A 17,424-nucleotide genomic window follows, 5' to 3' on the forward strand; every position below is an offset into this window, starting at 1 on the left:
AGCCGCTGTGGTCGCTTCAGACGCCGCCGACATGGCAGGAGGTGTGCGGAAAAAATCTCCGGGTTCCCCGTCAGCACTGTGGGGGAAACTTCACACACTGTGGCAGGATAAACACATGGTCCTGTTCAAGACGGAGTACACGTTGCTGGTCGTTTCCATTCTGTGGTTCCTGGAGATCGGGTTCAACGTGTGGGTCATACAGAAAGTAGCATGTAAGTAGCTGCGAGGCTAGTTAACATGCTATGCTGCTCGGTCATGTTTCTAGACGGATCTGCGCGCTAAGTAGCTAGCATTAGCAAACATACTAACTTACTCTGCCACCTGTCAAACGGAATTTTCTGCCCTTGCTTGACCACATACGATCCTCTGTTCTGTTTTAGGGTTTTCAGCAACTGCTAGCAGAAACGATATGAAGCTAAACATACTCCTTTTAATGACAATAACGTTTAATCTGAATTTGCAGAAGTATAGTAATAAAATGCACACTGACAGCATACATTAACTCGTATATTGCATGCAGTATTAGTAACGCTACGTATGTCGTAGTTTATTTTGACAAATGCACTCTTTTGTCTGATATGAGGATGTAAATCTAAATAATGTAATGGGTAATTAATCTATCAATTAATTCAATCAAATAAATCTGCAAATTTTTACAGTTTGGGAAATGGAACCAGTGTTTTTTTTTTTTTTTTACTTTTTCTATACTTGATAACTAACTAGAATTATATATTAAATACAGAATAACGAACTAATATATCAACTAATCATTTCAGCTCTCGAGGACTTGTCCATAGTCATGCTGAGACATTTAATGGATCAACATTAGTTTGAAAAACAAAAGCATATGATATTGATGAAGCGTTTTAGTCGATTTATGAACCAACAATTTGCAGCTTCACAAATGCAACAAGCTGGATTTCAGAGGTCGAGATCAAAAGATGAAGACTTTGGGTTTTGGGACGTCAAATAACTAATTATAGGACACAACCTTGGACAAAGAGTTTTGATTGTTATTTGTCATATAAAAAATAAAAAAAAGTTCAACACATCACTGACCATAACCTTCCCAATCACCGATTCTGTCTCTTTGCGCAGACACCGAGATAGACTGGAAAGCCTACATGGACGAAGTCGAGGGTGTCATCAATGGCACCTACGACTACACCGAGCTTAAAGGAGACACCGGTCCGTTGGTGTGAGTTTCAGCGTTTTCTTTGTAATGAAGGTCTTTCTATCCTGTAGCTAGACGTGGTTTTCAGTGCAGGATAAATGAGCACCTTGTTGTTGCAGGTACCCGGCTGGCTTTGTCTACATCTTCACAGCTCTCTACTACGTTACCAGCCGTGGGGTGAACATCCGCCTGGCCCAGTACATATTCGCTGCTTTCTATCTCGTCACGCTGCTGCTCGTCTTCAGGATATACTACCGCACTAAGAAGGTCAGTCTGGGTAACAAAAGCCTCAGTTACCACCACGACTTTCTCTGATATATTACGAAGCGGCCGTGTTCAGCTCATGAGGGTCTTGAGGTAGCATGAAACTAGTTCACTGTGTCTATAATGTACAACAATGTCCAATGATTTGGAGTGTAAATTCAATTTACAGATGTAATTTTGTTAATTTCTTTGATTTCCAGGTTCCTCCCTATGTGTTCTTCTTTGTGTGCTGTGCTTCTTATCGGATACACTCTATCTTTGTGCTGCGTCTCTTTAACGACCCCGTGGCCATGATGCTGCTATTTGCAGCCGTCAACCTCTTCATGGATGGATACTGGACTCTGGGCTGCGGTCTTTACAGGCAAGTGTGAACTCCTTAGCAGCACAATGCAGCTGGAGGAATATGCATCAGGTTTTATCTTTATCTTTGCAAATCTTCATACGTACATGGTTATTATTTGCCATGCATTGCACAATGAAATAACAACTCAATCTTCTTCTCTTTCTGACAGTTTAGCAGTGTCTGTGAAAATGAATGTGCTCCTGTTTGCTCCGGGGCTCTTGTTGCTCCTCCTGTCTGAGTTTGGTCTAATCAGGACAATTCCCAAACTTCTTCTGTGTGCAGGTATTCAGGTAAAAGATGTCTGAGAACACATAACACCGAGTTTAACTGCCATATTTTTTTTTAACAACACCGCCAAGCATCTCTAAATGAGTCTTGTCTTAATATTACAGCTTTTGCTCGGTTTGCCTTTCCTCCTGGAGAACCCCGTGGGTTATGTGAGCCAGGCGTTTGATCTCGGCCGTCAGTTTATGTTCAAGTGGACGGTCAACTGGCGCTTCCTGCCAGAATGGCTGTTCTTAAGTCGGTACTTCCACTTACTGCTGCTGGCCGTCCACCTGCTGACGCTGCTGCTCTTTGTTCTGCGCCGCTGGAAGAGGTGAGAGACACTGTGCCAAGGCGACTGTTGGTGTTCTAGTTTCACTCCAGTTGGATTAAATAAGATAATATAATCCTTTCTTGGTCTTGAATAATACATCTTGAATACATTTTCTGTCTTCCAAGGCCAGGAGAAAGCATCTTTGAACTCCTCAAGGAGCCGAGCAAAAGGAAAACACCTGCTCAGAAAATCACTGCTGATCATATCCTTTTGTTCTCTTTTAATCTCGTCCTATATTGTTATTAAAGGACACATTAGCATTGTTAGGAACACTATAACTTTTGCTGCGAGGTGTCAAATATGAATTGGCTGTACATGTCTGCATGATATTGGTCAGAGTAAATGAACGATGTTTTAGTTTTCTCTGACTTTTGTATCAAACCTTAACAGAAACTCACAGATGGTGCTCATCCTGTTCAGCTCTAACTTCATTGGCATGTGCTTCAGTCGCTCGTTGCACTACCAGTTCTACGTCTGGTACTTCCACACGCTGCCTTACCTGCTGTGGAGTGGAGGAGTGGAGAAGCTGGCCCACCTGCTCAGGTGAGAGGGCGTCGTAATACCAAACTATAAGTTATGTTTTTGCTTAGTTTTAGACCGAGCACATCACCGAACGCGCGTTCAAATGTTGATGCTGTGTCGTTCTCTCCTTTTGTTCAGAGTCCTCATCCTGGGTCTGATCGAGCTCTCGTGGAACACCTACCCGTCTACGAGCGGCAGCTCGGCCGCCCTCCACGTCTGTCACCTCATCATCCTCCTCTGCCTGTGGATGGCTCCGCCGCTGCTTTCCGCCCCGGCAGAAACGCAAGAAGATTCGCCCGTCAAGGACAAACGGCAGTGAGCCGCGGCCCGATCGGACCGGATGTCGTATTTAAGTGTAATCGGCGTCTGCGCGGCCTTCACCGGCCTCTTGTTTTTGAGCCTCGCAGCGTGCAGAGTGAGGTCACTGGGACAGACTGTGAATTCAAGAAGCCATTTAATGCTTCACATCTCGGCTAACTACTTAAAGTGAAGGAAGATAATGTGTGTGCGCAGCCTGCAGAGAGATGCGGACACGATGAATAGTCTCTTGCAGTTTAAGATATGAAAATAGAAAGAAAATAGGGATTCTCAGGTTTCATATTTAGACACTAGCATGGAGTAGATGCTAAGAGGAAATGGGGAATTTCAACAGGTCAATTCATTTTTTCTTTTACCTGATAGTCTGATATTATACAAAATGATCAGTTTTTAATTAATTGCCATCAGTCAATCGGCTGCAGCATTTCCACTTGTTTTCCAGTACCAAGGCCAAAAATATTTTCCAGTAGTTGTAAAACTTTACACAAATGTGTAAAACTAACCTGCAGACAATCATGACTATTTTATTTGTTACATAGTGGATTAATCTTCTGGTGTGAGTGGCTCACTTCACCAACTAAACTTAATGTGAAAACATGACTGAGAAAGCAAATACATGACATTTTATATTAAATGTAGGCGCCACTTAATCTTGAGGTTTTTTCTTCTTTCATGTATGTTTTTGTTAGACATTACAACAAATGTACTGTTTCTTTTAAATTTATTTCCCCAACATTCACTGCATTATTTAAAGCCAGATGTCATTAGCTTATCAAATAATCATCATGATAATCAACGTCAATCAACACTGACTGATCATACATTTGGCAAAGTAAGTCACTACATATCGACTATAAAAGCCCATTCAGATGGTCAAGGCATTGTTGTGATTGCATAAAGCATAAATACAGCTTCAGGATAAAAGGCCACTTGGTCAATATCATTTCATGGTGTTATTTTTGACAAATATAAAGTCTTGAATTGGTAAAAATAATTGTCATGTGCAACTTAATATAGAATGAACTTGGCACTAGGTATGCTATTAGTCCTGCTGTTAAAATACAGGATTTCTCTTCTATGTTGAGGTTCTCATTGGTAACAAATGACTCTGCTAATCTGTAGCTTTGACTCCGTTTCCTCAGAGGTCATGGTCTCACATATTATTGGGGTTATAACACAACATGTTGAGCTTGATGTTCTCGTCCCAGTGGCGCAGCAGCAGGAACAGCTGTCTGGCCGCGCCCTTCAGCCCCGACAGGTCCACTCCCTCGGGCAGCTCCTGGCAGCGCAGCCAGAAGTCCGCCTTCGCCGCCACCAGCTCCCATTCCATGAAGTAGCCGGCGCAGCGGTGCTCCAGCCAGGCCAGAGCCACGGCGGTGGCCCAGCTGGAGCCCTCGAGGTCCTCTTGAGCCGACTGGCCGCTCCCTGGGAGATCCGCCGGCTCCATCGAGGATCCTTCGCATACGTCCGTCTCGGATCCACGGCCGCTGTCGGCCTGGCCGTGGCTCGCGGTCCGAGAGGGTCCGACGGAGAGCTCCAGGGAGCCCTCCTCGGAGCTGGGGAGGTCGGCGGGCGAGGTGACGGCGTCGCGGTCGGACGGGTGTCTTCGGCGCAGCCTCGGCTCCAGCATCAGGGGCGTGTCATCCGGAGTGTGGTGGAAAGGAGGGGCGGTCGGCTTGGCAAGGGAGCAAGAAGAAGGAGAGAATGTGACATGGTGGCTGGTGGGAGCACCAGAGGGCTTGGTGGAGGTGGATAAAGACGGAGCGCTGGGAGACGTGCTGCGAAACGGCGGGCTGAGACTGCGGCGGTGCAAGCTGTAAGGTGAAGCCCTTTTCAGGCGGTCCAGGGGGATCTGGACACAGTCAGAGTAGATCTCTGTCAGAAGAAAAGCTCCCGACGCCAGCTGCAGATGCACCTGATTAGACACCATTCAGACACAAGTTAATACATGTGTTTGCACACGTGTAAGTCATGTGTCAGTGTCTGCACAGCTCACCAACGGCAGGTAGTCCGGAGCTTCAGCTTCAGGTTGTTTCTCAGTCTCTGCAGACAGACAGTGGGACTTGAGAGGAACTTGCTTTCCTGATGAAATGGAGGACCTGAGTCGGCCCAGTGGAAATCTGGAAGATACAAAAGAGTTTTGGCCTTTTAAGAACCGTACATTTGGATGTAAACATAATACACACCCCCTAAACAAAAAGAAGCTTACCCTCCAAAGTAACTTGAGTCCCTTTTTCAGTGTAAAGATGCGCTGGAGTTATAACTGAGTGAAAGTCTTACCTGGTGCCAAAGAAGCTCTCCATTGACTTGCTCTCGATAGACCGCTGTGACCGAGTGCATGATGCTGGAGCTGCAGCAGAGTAAGCGCTGCCACCGACACCTGCAGCAGCGTGGAAGACAACAGCAACAGTAGTGTGTCATCAGCACAGTGATGACGTCAGGTTAGTGATGGTATTCAAAGGCTCAAGTCATCCTTTACATGACATAACCCTAAAAAACATACAATAGTCACTTTTAAAGCGCTTTACAGTGTATTTTTTTATGACTTTCGAGAGCAAAGGGGATATTTTTCTGGAAGGAAATGTTCAATGCTGCAAGCTCAGAATATAGACGTTATGTCGCATTGGGGTGGAGACAGAAATTGTTAAGATCTACCTGCAGATGTGCATCATCAAGTCAGGAGAGAGCAGTTCAGATATTTCTCCTTCAGTAAAGACTCACCTTTTAGTTTTGAATGGACTTTCTGATCAGACAGCTCGAGACTACGCTCAGACTAGAATGAGTCGACAATACTTACTAGAGTCCCAGGATGTAAGGCTACAAGGTGAGGCAGGGGTGTCATCTCTGTCTGAGAGATACAAAGATTGTTGATGACCTAAAGTCTTGGCAGCAGAAATGGGTGCTATCATTCAGTCGGTCTACCTGTAGAGTTGCAGGCGTCCTCCATCTCCTCGCTGTCTTTGCTGGAGGGCCGTCTGCCTAAACCAACAGAATACGCCTTCTGCCTGCGACTACCTGATTGGGAACTGCGGCTGTTCCCCAAATGCATCCCTACACACACAAACACACACACACACAGACACACACACACAGGATAATACAGACTAAATTGTGTTATTCAAATGGAAGGTCCACATATCAAATCTGTATTTTAACATTTTGAAACAGGCATTGCAAACTGTTTTCGACTGCATGGTCTGATTTATGTGCTGCTGCTCAAAACTGTACTTGTCCCTACAAAAATGAACATTAACGGTGCACTCCAGTGAGCGTTATTGTCTTTAAAATGGGAACTCACGAGCAACCGATCAAAAAGCAACGGTACGAAACGAAGAACCGGGGACTAAATTATCACCTGATGTCTAATCCAGACTACGGCTCCAACACAAAAAAACAATCCTAAAATGATTAGCATAACGCAACACTGAAGCATCTTTCAGCAGACTCAAACTGCTTGTACCAAGTTCGTTGGGTTTCAGTTCAACGTGGGAGTGAGCCACACCTGTGATCTGAACGTCCATGCCGTCCTGCGAGCCTTTGCTGGGCTTTCTGTCGGTTGTGGTGAAGGCCGTGTACATGCAGACGATGCTGCAATGCTTGCTGGTCTGGATCGCCTTCATGCGGTATCGCTTTGCCGAGCCTGAGGAACAGTGAGGGGTCGACAGTGCGTTTACCAAATACCTTAAGGTCTCGTGAGATGAACGTCTGAAGTGGTTGAGCCTCACCATGCCCGCTGTCGCTTTCCTTCTCGGCCATTTTCTCAAAGTCCCGAATGACTGACCGAGCGGTCAGTTGGTGAATGATCTCATCCCACGTTTCCCCTCCTTTTCCTTCTTCCCCTTCTCCTCCTGCTCCTCCTCCTCCTCCACATCCCTCACCTCCTGGCGTCTCTTGGCCCTCGGGGGCCCAGAGGTGCCCCAGGTCCACGGTGACCTCCCAGGACACGGGTCTGCCGCTCAGCAGGCCGTGGATGAGCGAGCGGCACTGACCCGGCGGCGGGTCCTCCGGCGGCGCGGCGGCGAAGAGGTACTCTGGGTCCGTGAAGCTGTCCCAGTCCAGAGGAGAAGCAGGGAACAGAAGTCCATCTGAGGGCGCGAGGGAGGCAGAATTAGACACTAATTCGTCGGGAGGCAAAACAGGAATCCTGCTTTTCTTAGACCTGTCGCTCACTGGAGTCGGTGAGGCTCCGGCGGGACAGCGTGTCTTGAGACGGGGGCTTCGTCTCCCCGTCGCTCTCGTCCAGCCTCCCTCCCAGCGTCTGGTCGAAGGAGACCCTCTCCAGAGCTCTCCTCAGCCGATGCATCTCCAGCTCGCCCTGAGGAGACGAGAAGCTCCGCGCCGCCATGGTGGAACGGGCGAGGACTTTGTGTCTCCTACGAGACTCCTCGCCTCCTTCCAGAAGCCCGCTCTGGTCGCACAGGAGGGAAAAGCAATATATATACATCTAAATTTAAAATATGTTCGGGTTATCTGTTTATACTGCATCTATTTGTAATATTTAGTGCGTCAAGTACGACATTTGGCATGTACAATCTTTCCAGAACTTTCAACAACCCCCAATAATAACAGTCAAGAGCGAGCCAGAAGGTCAGAGGTTGAACCCCTCGATGGAAATATATCTTGTGTCTTTATTGTATTCTGGTTTACCGTGTTGGTGTATAAACAGTAAAGGCTGGAAACCACGATACGGTATTATCATGATACTGCGATACATTGAGTATTACGATATATTACCTTTTTTTTTTTTTCCAATCGCAAATTGTCCCCAAAGGAAAACTTTACCGACAAAAAAATAAATTCATTGATGTTTTTGAATGATTTGAATAAAATATCGATACTCGGCTTCCGTTTATTGCCGCGCAAAATATCGCGATACTGTGCTGTATCGATTATCTAAGATGACGGTGGTGAATCTATTACAAATGAGCTGCACCTTTTCTGCCTCGGTCTCGGGGGTTTCTGCTGAGAGGTTTTGCTGCCACGCAGAGTCCGCCCAGCGAGACAGCGAGGATCTCTTTTCCGGAGGCGGCATCTTTTCCAGGCCTTGGGGCAGAGAACCAGTGTCCATCACTGAAACCGAGGAGCGAGGGTCGGGGAGGAAGACCCCGCCCGCAGGGTCCGAGTTGGACGAGGCGTGGATGTGCGAGTGGGACTGCGTCTGCAGACTCCGCTCGCTGCTGAGGGAGCAGCGAGTGAGGACGTACTGCTCCTGGATGTACGAGCTCTCCTGGATCCTCCTCCTCACGTCGCTGGACCAGTCCAGCTCCACACCTAGAGCGGAGACAAGCCCAACAGGAACCGCAGTGGCATTGAGTCTTGATTCGTGACCGTTCACTACAAGATCCGGTGATGAGCGACCGACCTGGGCTGGTTCCAGGATCTGTGTTTCTGGCGCAGGAGAACTCGGAAGAGATTTCCCTGGAAATCTCCCTCAGCGCCTCCTCCAGGTTGGTGCCGTCGGCCGACGTCACCGCCGCCATCAACTCGGAGGCAGCGGGAGGTGAAAGGTCATCGTTCGACTGTCCAAAGACTGAACCCGTAGAGCCGCGATGTGCACCTCGATAGCCCCGTCCCTGAGCCTGTGACAGAGTCAGATGAGAGATCCGCTCGTCTATGCAGACACACACGGATGTGTACTTTTTAAAGCATGCAGTGATGCGTGTACCTCTGTCCTTTTTGCTTTGAAACTCGTCATATCGTACAGAGTGCAATATCCGATGAGCCGGTTCCCAGGGTAGAGCGGAGGGATTTCATTGGGTGAAAGAAAAGCTTCCATGTTCTCTGGCAGGTACCAGTCAATCCGTACGTCAGTCAGCACGGGTTCAAAGGCCTTTTTCAGAGACTTTATTAACTGAGGAGACAGATTGGTCACATTAGTTCTAAATTAAAGGCGTTACAATGCATAGTCTCAAGTAAAAGTACCAATACATTCATGTAAAATACTCCAATGTTGCATTCAAAATCGTACTCAAGTAAAAATACAGAAGTATTATCAGCGAAATATATTTGTGCAGATACATTGGACATGTGATATTACATTATTGTGGACTAAAAGTAGTAATTTACTGCTGCTGGTTAAGGCGTAGCAATAGTTTTAATTTGGTAGTTTAGTTCTTTAATCTAACTGTTCAACCTCCAGAGAGTCCCAGGATAAATCTGGCATTAAAGTAAGTAAAATAATAGCAGCTAATGTATTTATCTTGTAAGAAAGACATTAAGCTCGTGCTCATAATTGTTCTGCAATTTATATTTTTTCCATTAAGTGGCAGTGTTGCCTTGCTGCTGACCTTGGGCTGAAGTCTCTCCTCATCGTCCAAGAACTCCGTCGTTCCTCCCGTCAGCTTGGAAACGCCCTGCAAGAGTCTCCTGCAGGCTCGAGGGCCGAGGCCGAGGCCGAAGCATCTGCAGAAGTGACACGGTGCGACATTTATACCACATCGATGGAGAAAAGTAAATTTGATCATGTGAGGAGATGGTTTTACTTTCATCGCGTGGTCTTTGATGCACTACATGTTCAACGTGACGGGCTCGACACAAACAGCTCGGACTCACGACTATCTATTTGTGAAACCCTAATAGCGCACAAAGGCTAAGAAAAGAGAACATTTGGAGTCATTAAGCACAAAGAACTGTTATTTCGGCACTCCGAGAGATCACAAGCCATTTGGCTAATTGAGAGTTTGAAAAGAGCAGAGGACAGAGTAATTGAAAAGGCCGAGATCTTTTCTTGTGTGCTGTCTCTCTAAAAACAGCAAGTCTGTCTGGTCGGCCAGAGACTGTTAGCACTACCTGAATAATAAGACAGAAAATATAAATGATTTAAAAAACAAGGCCTATTTTTGTGGCTGCGTATAGTCAGACTGACACGTAAATGAACATTCATTGAAATGAGATGTACTGAGGATGAATGGAGATGTACATAGTTTGCAAAGACGCAGACAAAACACAGCGGAGAGCCGAACAGGAGAATACTAATGAGAGATAAATGGAGTTATTGTGCGTTGCTGAAGGGCCTGAGGAAAAGCAGATGGGCGTAACTCACTGCAGAGCAGAGCACTTAACGGGATTACTGGGCGGGGCAGAAAAATGCCTCAGCCCTTTTCTTTCTTTCTTTCTTTCTTTCTTTCTTTCACAGCGCTTTGCTCTCACTTCTTCAAGATCACAGTTTGCTGGTCTCTCCCTCCTCTTTCTTCCCCAGATGGTGTTTCTTTCATGTGCATCACCTCACTCCATCCCTCTCTGCTTCCTTGTCTCAGTGATTTGATGAACTATCACACGCCAGCCACAGAATACATATGTGTTAACTTCATTTTCGTTTTTGTTTGCCTCAGATTGGATGTCCACCCGGGTCAAATATTGCAGGTGCGTGTTACCTGCCGGCGCATGTGTTCCTCCGGACCAGCTCCAGCACTTTAGGCACATTGCTGATGGATCCGTCTGTGATGATGAAGACCTGGCGAGGATACGAGCGCTGCATGGGCTGCTGGTACACCCAGGACAGCGCCCCCATCAGGTTGGTGCCCCGCATGTCGGCTCTCATCCTCTGGACGTACTCTAACGCCTGCATCAGAGTGACCTGAGGTAGAGGAAAAGGAAAGCAAAGACACCCTCAAATCTAAAGTGAAGGTGGAAAAAGCATCAACTAACAGCGTGGGTCCGACTGCTCGACGCTGACTTGTGCAAACATCTCCGATGTTGTCAGGATGTCCCGATCAGCCTGCGAGGGTGGCGAAAAATGTAATCGGCAAATCTCTAATGAAGAGAGAGCAAACATACATGCAGTAGCACCTGCCTTAAAATAACTGTAAATCACACTTATGGGCAAACAGGCCTGACAGGAGAGGAGGTGGAAGGACACCTCATGCCTTAGTGAAAATGCATGAAAGGTCACCATATGCTGGGCGATATGTGGACCGACTGTTTGTCCTTGCAGCCCCTCGCCTGGAAGAAACCTGACACTCTGCTACTAAGGCAACGCAAGGAACTGACTTATTGCATGATTAGAAACAAGACAAAGTGGAACAGGCCGTCCAACACACATCTGTTTTACCGAAACATGATCCAAACGCTCCGTGTATTGTCTTTCACTGAAAATAATGAATATGTAAACAGCCATAACATGATTTGTCTCACTGAAAATCCTAAAAACAAGATAGGCATCCATTCTAAGCAAGGTAACAGCACATCACTGACATCAGTGCAGATCTTGCTGGAGGTGAACAGAGGCTTGATGGTGGTGCCGAAGCCCACGAGGTTGAGCATGGTGCCGGGAGGGAGGCTCTTCAGCGCCACCACCATGGCGTCCTGCAGGGAACACGAAGGGGCAGACAGGACGGAGACGGGTCAACAAGCGTCTCCACATCTCAAGACTTCAAACTCTGGTTCGGTGGGACGTTGTCGTCCTGCCGGCAGCTCACCTTCACACGGTGGATGTTGGCGCCGCTCATGCTGCCGCTGCGGTCCACGAGGAACAGCAGCTCCCTGGTGGCTTTGTGCAGCTCCAGAGGTTCACGCAGCAAGTCGGGGCAGAAATTGAGCATCAAGACGGGGCTGCTCAGGATGTCCTTGTGGTATCGCTTCCTCACAAACTCCAGCTGCAGCCCAAGTGGAACATCAGCATGTTTTTTTTTAATGCAGTGACACTGTCAGAGGACATGAACCGGCACAATGACAGATAAAGGAACGTGAGTTGTCACCAACCTTTCTCTCAGGTTGGGAATCTTTGCGGGTGCAGCGGATGAAATCACGACGCGAGTAGATCTGCTCTTCGTACTGGCTGAATGAAAGCCTGCCTCTCTCTAGGATGACCAACGGGCTGTGAGGTTCTGTGGAGGAGGTTTTGTTGATTACAGTCACATTCAGATGTTGGAAAGGAACGTAGGGACAGTTTTCAACGACCCACCACAGAGGTGCAGGATGATCTCGATGTGTCGGTCGAACGGATGCTCCTGTGCCAAAGTGATGTAGGTCGCAGACGCACTTTGGGCACTGGGGTCTGCATCGGCCCTCAGAGCGTGAGTGGGGCTCTCCAGTCCTGTCAACCAGTTTAGGAAGACATAAAAGATGTATAAAGACACGTTACAGCACACAGCAGTAGAGGAGATGAAGTTATATGAAGATAATGATCATCAAGTCTAATCTTAGGAGTTTGTGTTCTGGTGGTGCTTGGATTTAGGCCCTTTCTGTAAAACTCATACATCACATTGACTCAACCGTACCGGCCAGGAGGCAGGCCCCTCTGACCAGCAGCTGGAAGTTGAGCTCGTACGGCGCCATGTTAGCAGCTGGACTGGTGAAGATGGCGTTGGCACACGGCTGCACGGAGTCGATGGGCCGGTCTTGTTTTGCTGAGTTTGCACCAAAACAGCTGGTTGGCCTGAGATGGAGAGGGAAGTGTATTTTAGGAAAAGGACAATGTTCAGTAACACTGTGTTGCCAGAGTTGTCCTTCACATGAATACCCAGTTTCTTCAAATTTCCCTGCATTTTCACTCTTGCTCGTGGTCATCTGGCCCGTGACGATCGGTGTGAGCAGCGTGGGGTAGACGATGCTGATCGCCCCGTTGTCCAGCGTGGGCAGCTCCAGCGTGGTGCGGATGGTCACGGACACCATGTCCATGGGGCCGATGACGCCCGTGCCCACGATGAAGGTGGTCCTCTCGAGGTCTTCGTCCAGGAGGAGATGTCCTGAAGCGGAAACGCAGTCGCTACTCAGATCAGACGACAATTCAGACAGACAGAGCGGTCTGAAGGGTATGGAAGCCCGATTCAGACAAAAGCCAAAAGGCAAAATTATGACAAAAACATAATTATGACAAAAAAAGTCATATTTATGACAAAAAAAAAGAAAATTTGGACAAAAAAGAAGTCATAATTTTGACAAAAAAAGAAAAGTCATAATTTTGACAAAACAGAAAAAAAGTCATAATTTTGACAAAAAAAGAAAAAAAGGCAATTTTATGACAAAAAAAAGAAAAAAAGTCTTTTTTTTTCCAAGAAAAAAAGTCATAATTTTGACAAAAAAAGAAAAAAGTCATTTTTTTCAAATAAAGAAAAAAGTCATAATTTTGACAAAAAAAAGGAAGAAGTCATAATTTTGACCAAAAAAGTAAAAAAGTCATAGTTTTGACAAAAAAAGAAAAAAGTCAATTTTTTGACAAAAAAAAGAAAAAAGTCAATTTTTTGACAAAAAAAGAAAAAAGTCATAATTTTGACAAAAAAAGAAAAAAGTCATTATTTTGACAAAAAAAGTCATGATTATGATTGGAGCCTTCTTTTGACAATACAATGCTCTCTCTCAATATCTAAAAATCATGTATTTATTGCAAACACATAAACAAAACATATCATAAACATATCAAAAGACATTTGCTTTAAGCTGCACCTCCAACGCGTACACCCTCCCTTTAATGTAATAACAAACAAATAAAAAAACATGCTCTTCTGATCCCGTAAGAATGTTGCACCGTCCCAAATAAAATCATGAAATGCCTTGAAATGAAAATAACATAAGATTTCCAAAAGGTTGATATTCTATTCGGTGCACATGACATCACCGTTTCCAATAACACACTTGAAGTTGATGAATGTTTGCACTAAGTGACCATCACCATTAGGCTGGCAGCCAGGTCTGCTGGCCTCCCTCGACTGTCCTTTCTGCTCTGAGAGCTGAAACAGGACAGAAGAGGAACGGCGGCTATATTTATAATCATGCAGACACCGATCATTACAGCGGGGGACGACGCTCCACATTAGATTATAGCAGAAATGACCGTTTTCCCCTATAAATAACACACAGGGAGTCTCCTCCCAGCCTCACCGTTGGTGCATTGCATGTCCAGGCTGGAGCTCCCGCAGCAGCCCCACTCCCGGCCATTCCCACAGTGGCCTTCAAGGCCGGATCCGGGGCAGCAGTCCAGACAGCAGTCCTTCAGCTTCCCCCGGCTCTGAATCTGGACCCCCAGCAGGCGGCCCGCGATCACGGCCTCGAAGCCCACCACGACCTCCTTCTCCCCGAGAGGGTACACAAAGACGCCTGCATGACCGCAAACGTTTCACACACAAAACAATCAGACTTTTGCATTCATTGCAACTTATGACATTTTTTTTTAGCCCTTTGCATGTCAAATAATATTTCAATGGCCGCTAGAAACGAATATCGGTGTCATATTTGACTTTTTCTGATTTGATGACATTTTAAACACAGTTGCATCTAAAATACAGCTGCTATGATTATAACTTGTGCTCAGAGTGAATCAGGCACCTTCTACAGACTCGACGTCAGCGTTAGCGTAGGTCAGGTGTGCCGTGATGCCCAGGGAGCAGCCGTTAGCGCAGGACTTGATGCAGGAGGCCTTGAGCAGCAGTGGTTCCCATGTGGAGCAGTTCCTCAGTCCCACCATCTTCTCAGGGCAGCGACAGGCTTCTGTTCTGCAGGTTGCATGAGAACACAGTGAAGGGAACCGCTGCAGGAAGAGGAACGTGTGAGTGTGCATTTAAATTCTCTAATTTTCCATTCCCAGTGATCTTTGTAAAGCAGACATGGAATTTGCGGCGTTAATTAAGATGTCCATTGGTTTCTTGTTTTCTATGTGTGTGTAGTGTGTGTATCTCTGCCAGATATCTATCATGTCTGCACACATCAGCTGTTGGACATGTGACCAAGTTATCTCTTCACAGGCTCGTAGCAACCGAGTGACAGTTTGAGTGTAAGAGTTTTGGTTAATCATTAACTTCGCAGGTCAGCACTTAGTTCAGTCTGCATCACTCCTATCATATATATGTATGTATGTATGTATGTATGTATGTATATATATATATATATATATATATATATATATATATATATATATATATATATATATATATATCATATGCATTCGATGGTCAGCATGTAGACAAAGTAAACTTACGACTGTCTTAACTGCAAAACCTAGAAAGTAGGACATTTCAAGTAAGATACTCTTCTGATTTTCAATGAGAATTTTAGTAACAAAACAAATCAATAACTAAGCCCAACGTCCTTTGCGGTTTCCATTTATATAACTCCAGATGTTCGCCATGATTCTTCATGACTGACCACTTAATAACTAAGTGCAGCAGGTGCAAAGACCGGTGTGCAGATTGCAGCTTAGCGAACGGGAGACTGCACAAAACTGTGTGTGTGTGCATTTGTGTGCACGCACATGCGTTGCATATGATCATGCATGTGTGTGTGTGTGTGTGTGTGTGTGTGTGTGTTTGCTGTGGTCCAGGTAATGGCTTTTTTGCATCTACCTTTCTAACAAGATCAACAGCCTCCATCTGGCTTCTGTGCTCTCAGCTCATAACAGGCAAATAATAAATGCCTGGTTCGTTAAAGACGGGCGAGCTGCTGTCACTATGCACACATAAGTAAGTAACCCCCCCTCCACACACACACACACACACACACACACACCCCTCTGTAGACTGCTGAAATTTACAGCTGATGAAAAAGCCAAACATTGTGTTCATCTTTATCAGAGGGACTAAAAAGCAGATGATCATCTTTTTAAACATCATGAGTTGGTTGTGTGTGACTTTACAGTGTGTCAACACGTTGCACAGAATTAATTATTTAAGTAAACAATACACATGCACATACTAACCTCATTAAGTTCTGTCTGCAATTAAGATGCCGATATTTACAAAATAAATCATTTTAAACAACATTAGGTAACACATTTTTGTGAAACGGCAACGTAAACAGAAGTAAACATTTTCAGGGTTTAATTATTGCGTCTGGGTGTTTGCAGCACCGCAGCTGGCCGACAGTTCTCTCTCCTCAACACTGCAGTCTGGTGTTTTACACCAGCTCCAGGAAACCAGCAGAAGAATCGTAGAGGAACACTTACTGCTCAGCGTCTGTGATCCGCCTCAGAGTCCAGCGTCAGCATCGCTCCTCTAACACATCATCTGCTCGCAGACACACAACAACAGCAGATACTGCTCTCTCTCTCTCTCTCTCTCTCTCTCTCTCTCTCTCTCTCTCTCTCTCTCTCTCTCTCTCTCTCTTTCCCCTCTCTCTCCCCTCTCTACTCATCCACCAGTTTCCTTATATGAACAACAATCATTTCACATATATTCATATATTCAGAAATATGATTTTACAAGTATAGTACAGTTACTGAATATGAATATAATCTGCATGCATTAAAATATTTTACAGCTTTTCTATCTGTAATGAGACACTGAAGCCCAAACCAAAATATATTTCCAGTGTTGAGCAATCATACAAACTAAGACTCCAGTTTCAGAAGACCTGGAAAGGTATGAAGGTAGATTTGTGTCTTCATTACGCAAACACAAAAACATGTTTTGAGAGCTAAATTCTAGTTTGTAACTAGAATTTCTGGCAACAATTAAAACACTTTTGCAAAATGAAAAGCTACAACTTGAGTTTGGTGGGCGGGGCATACGCTGCTGAATGAGCGAGGAGTTTCTATTGGTGGGTTTGACTGGGCTCTTAGAATGCTACGCTAACGCTAACCCTTCCTCCATGTTGTTTAAAACAAGAGACTCCACAGCACTAACAACATGAAAACAAAGAGCAGTGCTGCTGTATTTAAAATACTTTTGACAAAACAGAGCAATATGATATCACCTCACCTCCATGTCCTCTTCAACCTCCCGTTAGCGTAGCATGTCAAACTGTCAACAATGAGAAGGATATTCACTCTCCAGAGTGTTTTAACCTGCAGCGTTACATTTGACTAACACCATACAGTGTTAGATGTTTACTCTATATAGAGTTGATTTAACTTTCCACACCGGCAATAATGTTAAATTGAACTTAAAGTGTTACTTTGACACTGCAACAGTTACTGTGTTTTAATTGTAGCCAGAAATTTGAGTTACAAACCAGAAATTTGCTCTTAAAACATGTTTTTTTTTTTGGATTGCTTAATAAAAGCAAAGACACAGAGTCCGACCTGAACCGCAGCACTGATCAAACAGTTTGATCCTGAACCTGCTGTTCGGTTACAAGCTAACACGACGATAAGCGAGGCAGAGCCTGCTGTTCATCCAGACAATTGGCTGTGATGGGAGCAGCACCATTACTCATGGCTAATGGCCCCGCCAGAGAGAGGAGCGGGCACATGTTCCTCCTCTCCAACAGCAGCAGCGTTAGCATTAGCAGCAGCGTTAGCATTAGCGTTAGGAGGTGAGACCTGAGATGAAGCTG

The 17,424-nt window shown here is 45.6% G+C and overlaps 2 protein-coding genes across 2 annotated transcripts; one reads left to right on the forward strand and one right to left on the reverse strand.

Annotated features, from left to right (window-relative positions):
* The first annotated feature begins 2 nt into the window (after positions 1-2).
* On the forward strand, positions 3-4,213 carry alg3 (ALG3 alpha-1,3- mannosyltransferase). Its single transcript, XM_068568718.1, has 9 exons — positions 3-212; positions 1,099-1,198; positions 1,294-1,441; positions 1,639-1,799; positions 1,951-2,071; positions 2,174-2,379; positions 2,505-2,581; positions 2,778-2,922; positions 3,040-4,213. The coding sequence occupies exons 1-9, from the start codon at positions 32-34 to the stop codon at positions 3,218-3,220; spliced, it is 1,320 nt and encodes a 439-aa protein (XP_068424819.1). The 5' UTR covers positions 3-31; the 3' UTR covers positions 3,221-4,213.
* vwa5b2 (von Willebrand factor A domain containing 5B2) lies at positions 3,893-16,128 on the reverse strand. Its single transcript, XM_068568691.1, is given in 22 exon segments — positions 3,893-5,134; positions 5,216-5,339; positions 5,500-5,599; positions 6,017-6,067; positions 6,142-6,270; positions 6,722-6,859; positions 6,945-7,304; positions 7,390-7,627; positions 8,153-8,490; positions 8,582-8,876; positions 8,879-9,070; positions 9,507-9,621; positions 10,593-10,795; positions 11,413-11,523; positions 11,637-11,813; positions 11,920-12,044; positions 12,122-12,253; positions 12,438-12,595; positions 12,680-12,905; positions 14,038-14,253; positions 14,482-14,648; positions 16,094-16,128. Coding segments are annotated over 21 exon segments (4,329 nt in total). The 5' UTR covers positions 14,621-14,648; positions 16,094-16,128; the 3' UTR covers positions 3,893-4,372.
* Between the last annotated feature and the right edge of the window lie 1,296 nt (positions 16,129-17,424).

Source organism: Clinocottus analis, unplaced genomic scaffold (assembly GCF_023055335.1).
Source record: "Clinocottus analis isolate CAN_PGR_092001 unplaced genomic scaffold, fCliAna1.0.p SCAF_11, whole genome shotgun sequence".
In the NCBI taxonomy this organism is placed as follows: Eukaryota; Metazoa; Chordata; class Actinopteri; order Perciformes; family Cottidae; genus Clinocottus; species Clinocottus analis.

Excerpts from the sequence above, each read along its gene's own strand:
- alg3 (XM_068568718.1), top strand. The coding sequence starts at position 32 with ATGGCAGGAGGTGTGCGGAAAAAATCTCCGGGTTCCCCGTCAGCACTG. Across the intron at positions 1,800-1,950 it reads CTGGGCTGCGGTCTTTACAG|TTTAGCAGTGTCTGTGAAAA; the intron begins GCAAGTGTGAAC and ends TCTTTCTGACAG. Across the intron at positions 2,582-2,777 it reads TCAGAAAATCACTGCTGATC|AGATGGTGCTCATCCTGTTC; the intron begins ATATCCTTTTGT and ends ACAGAAACTCAC.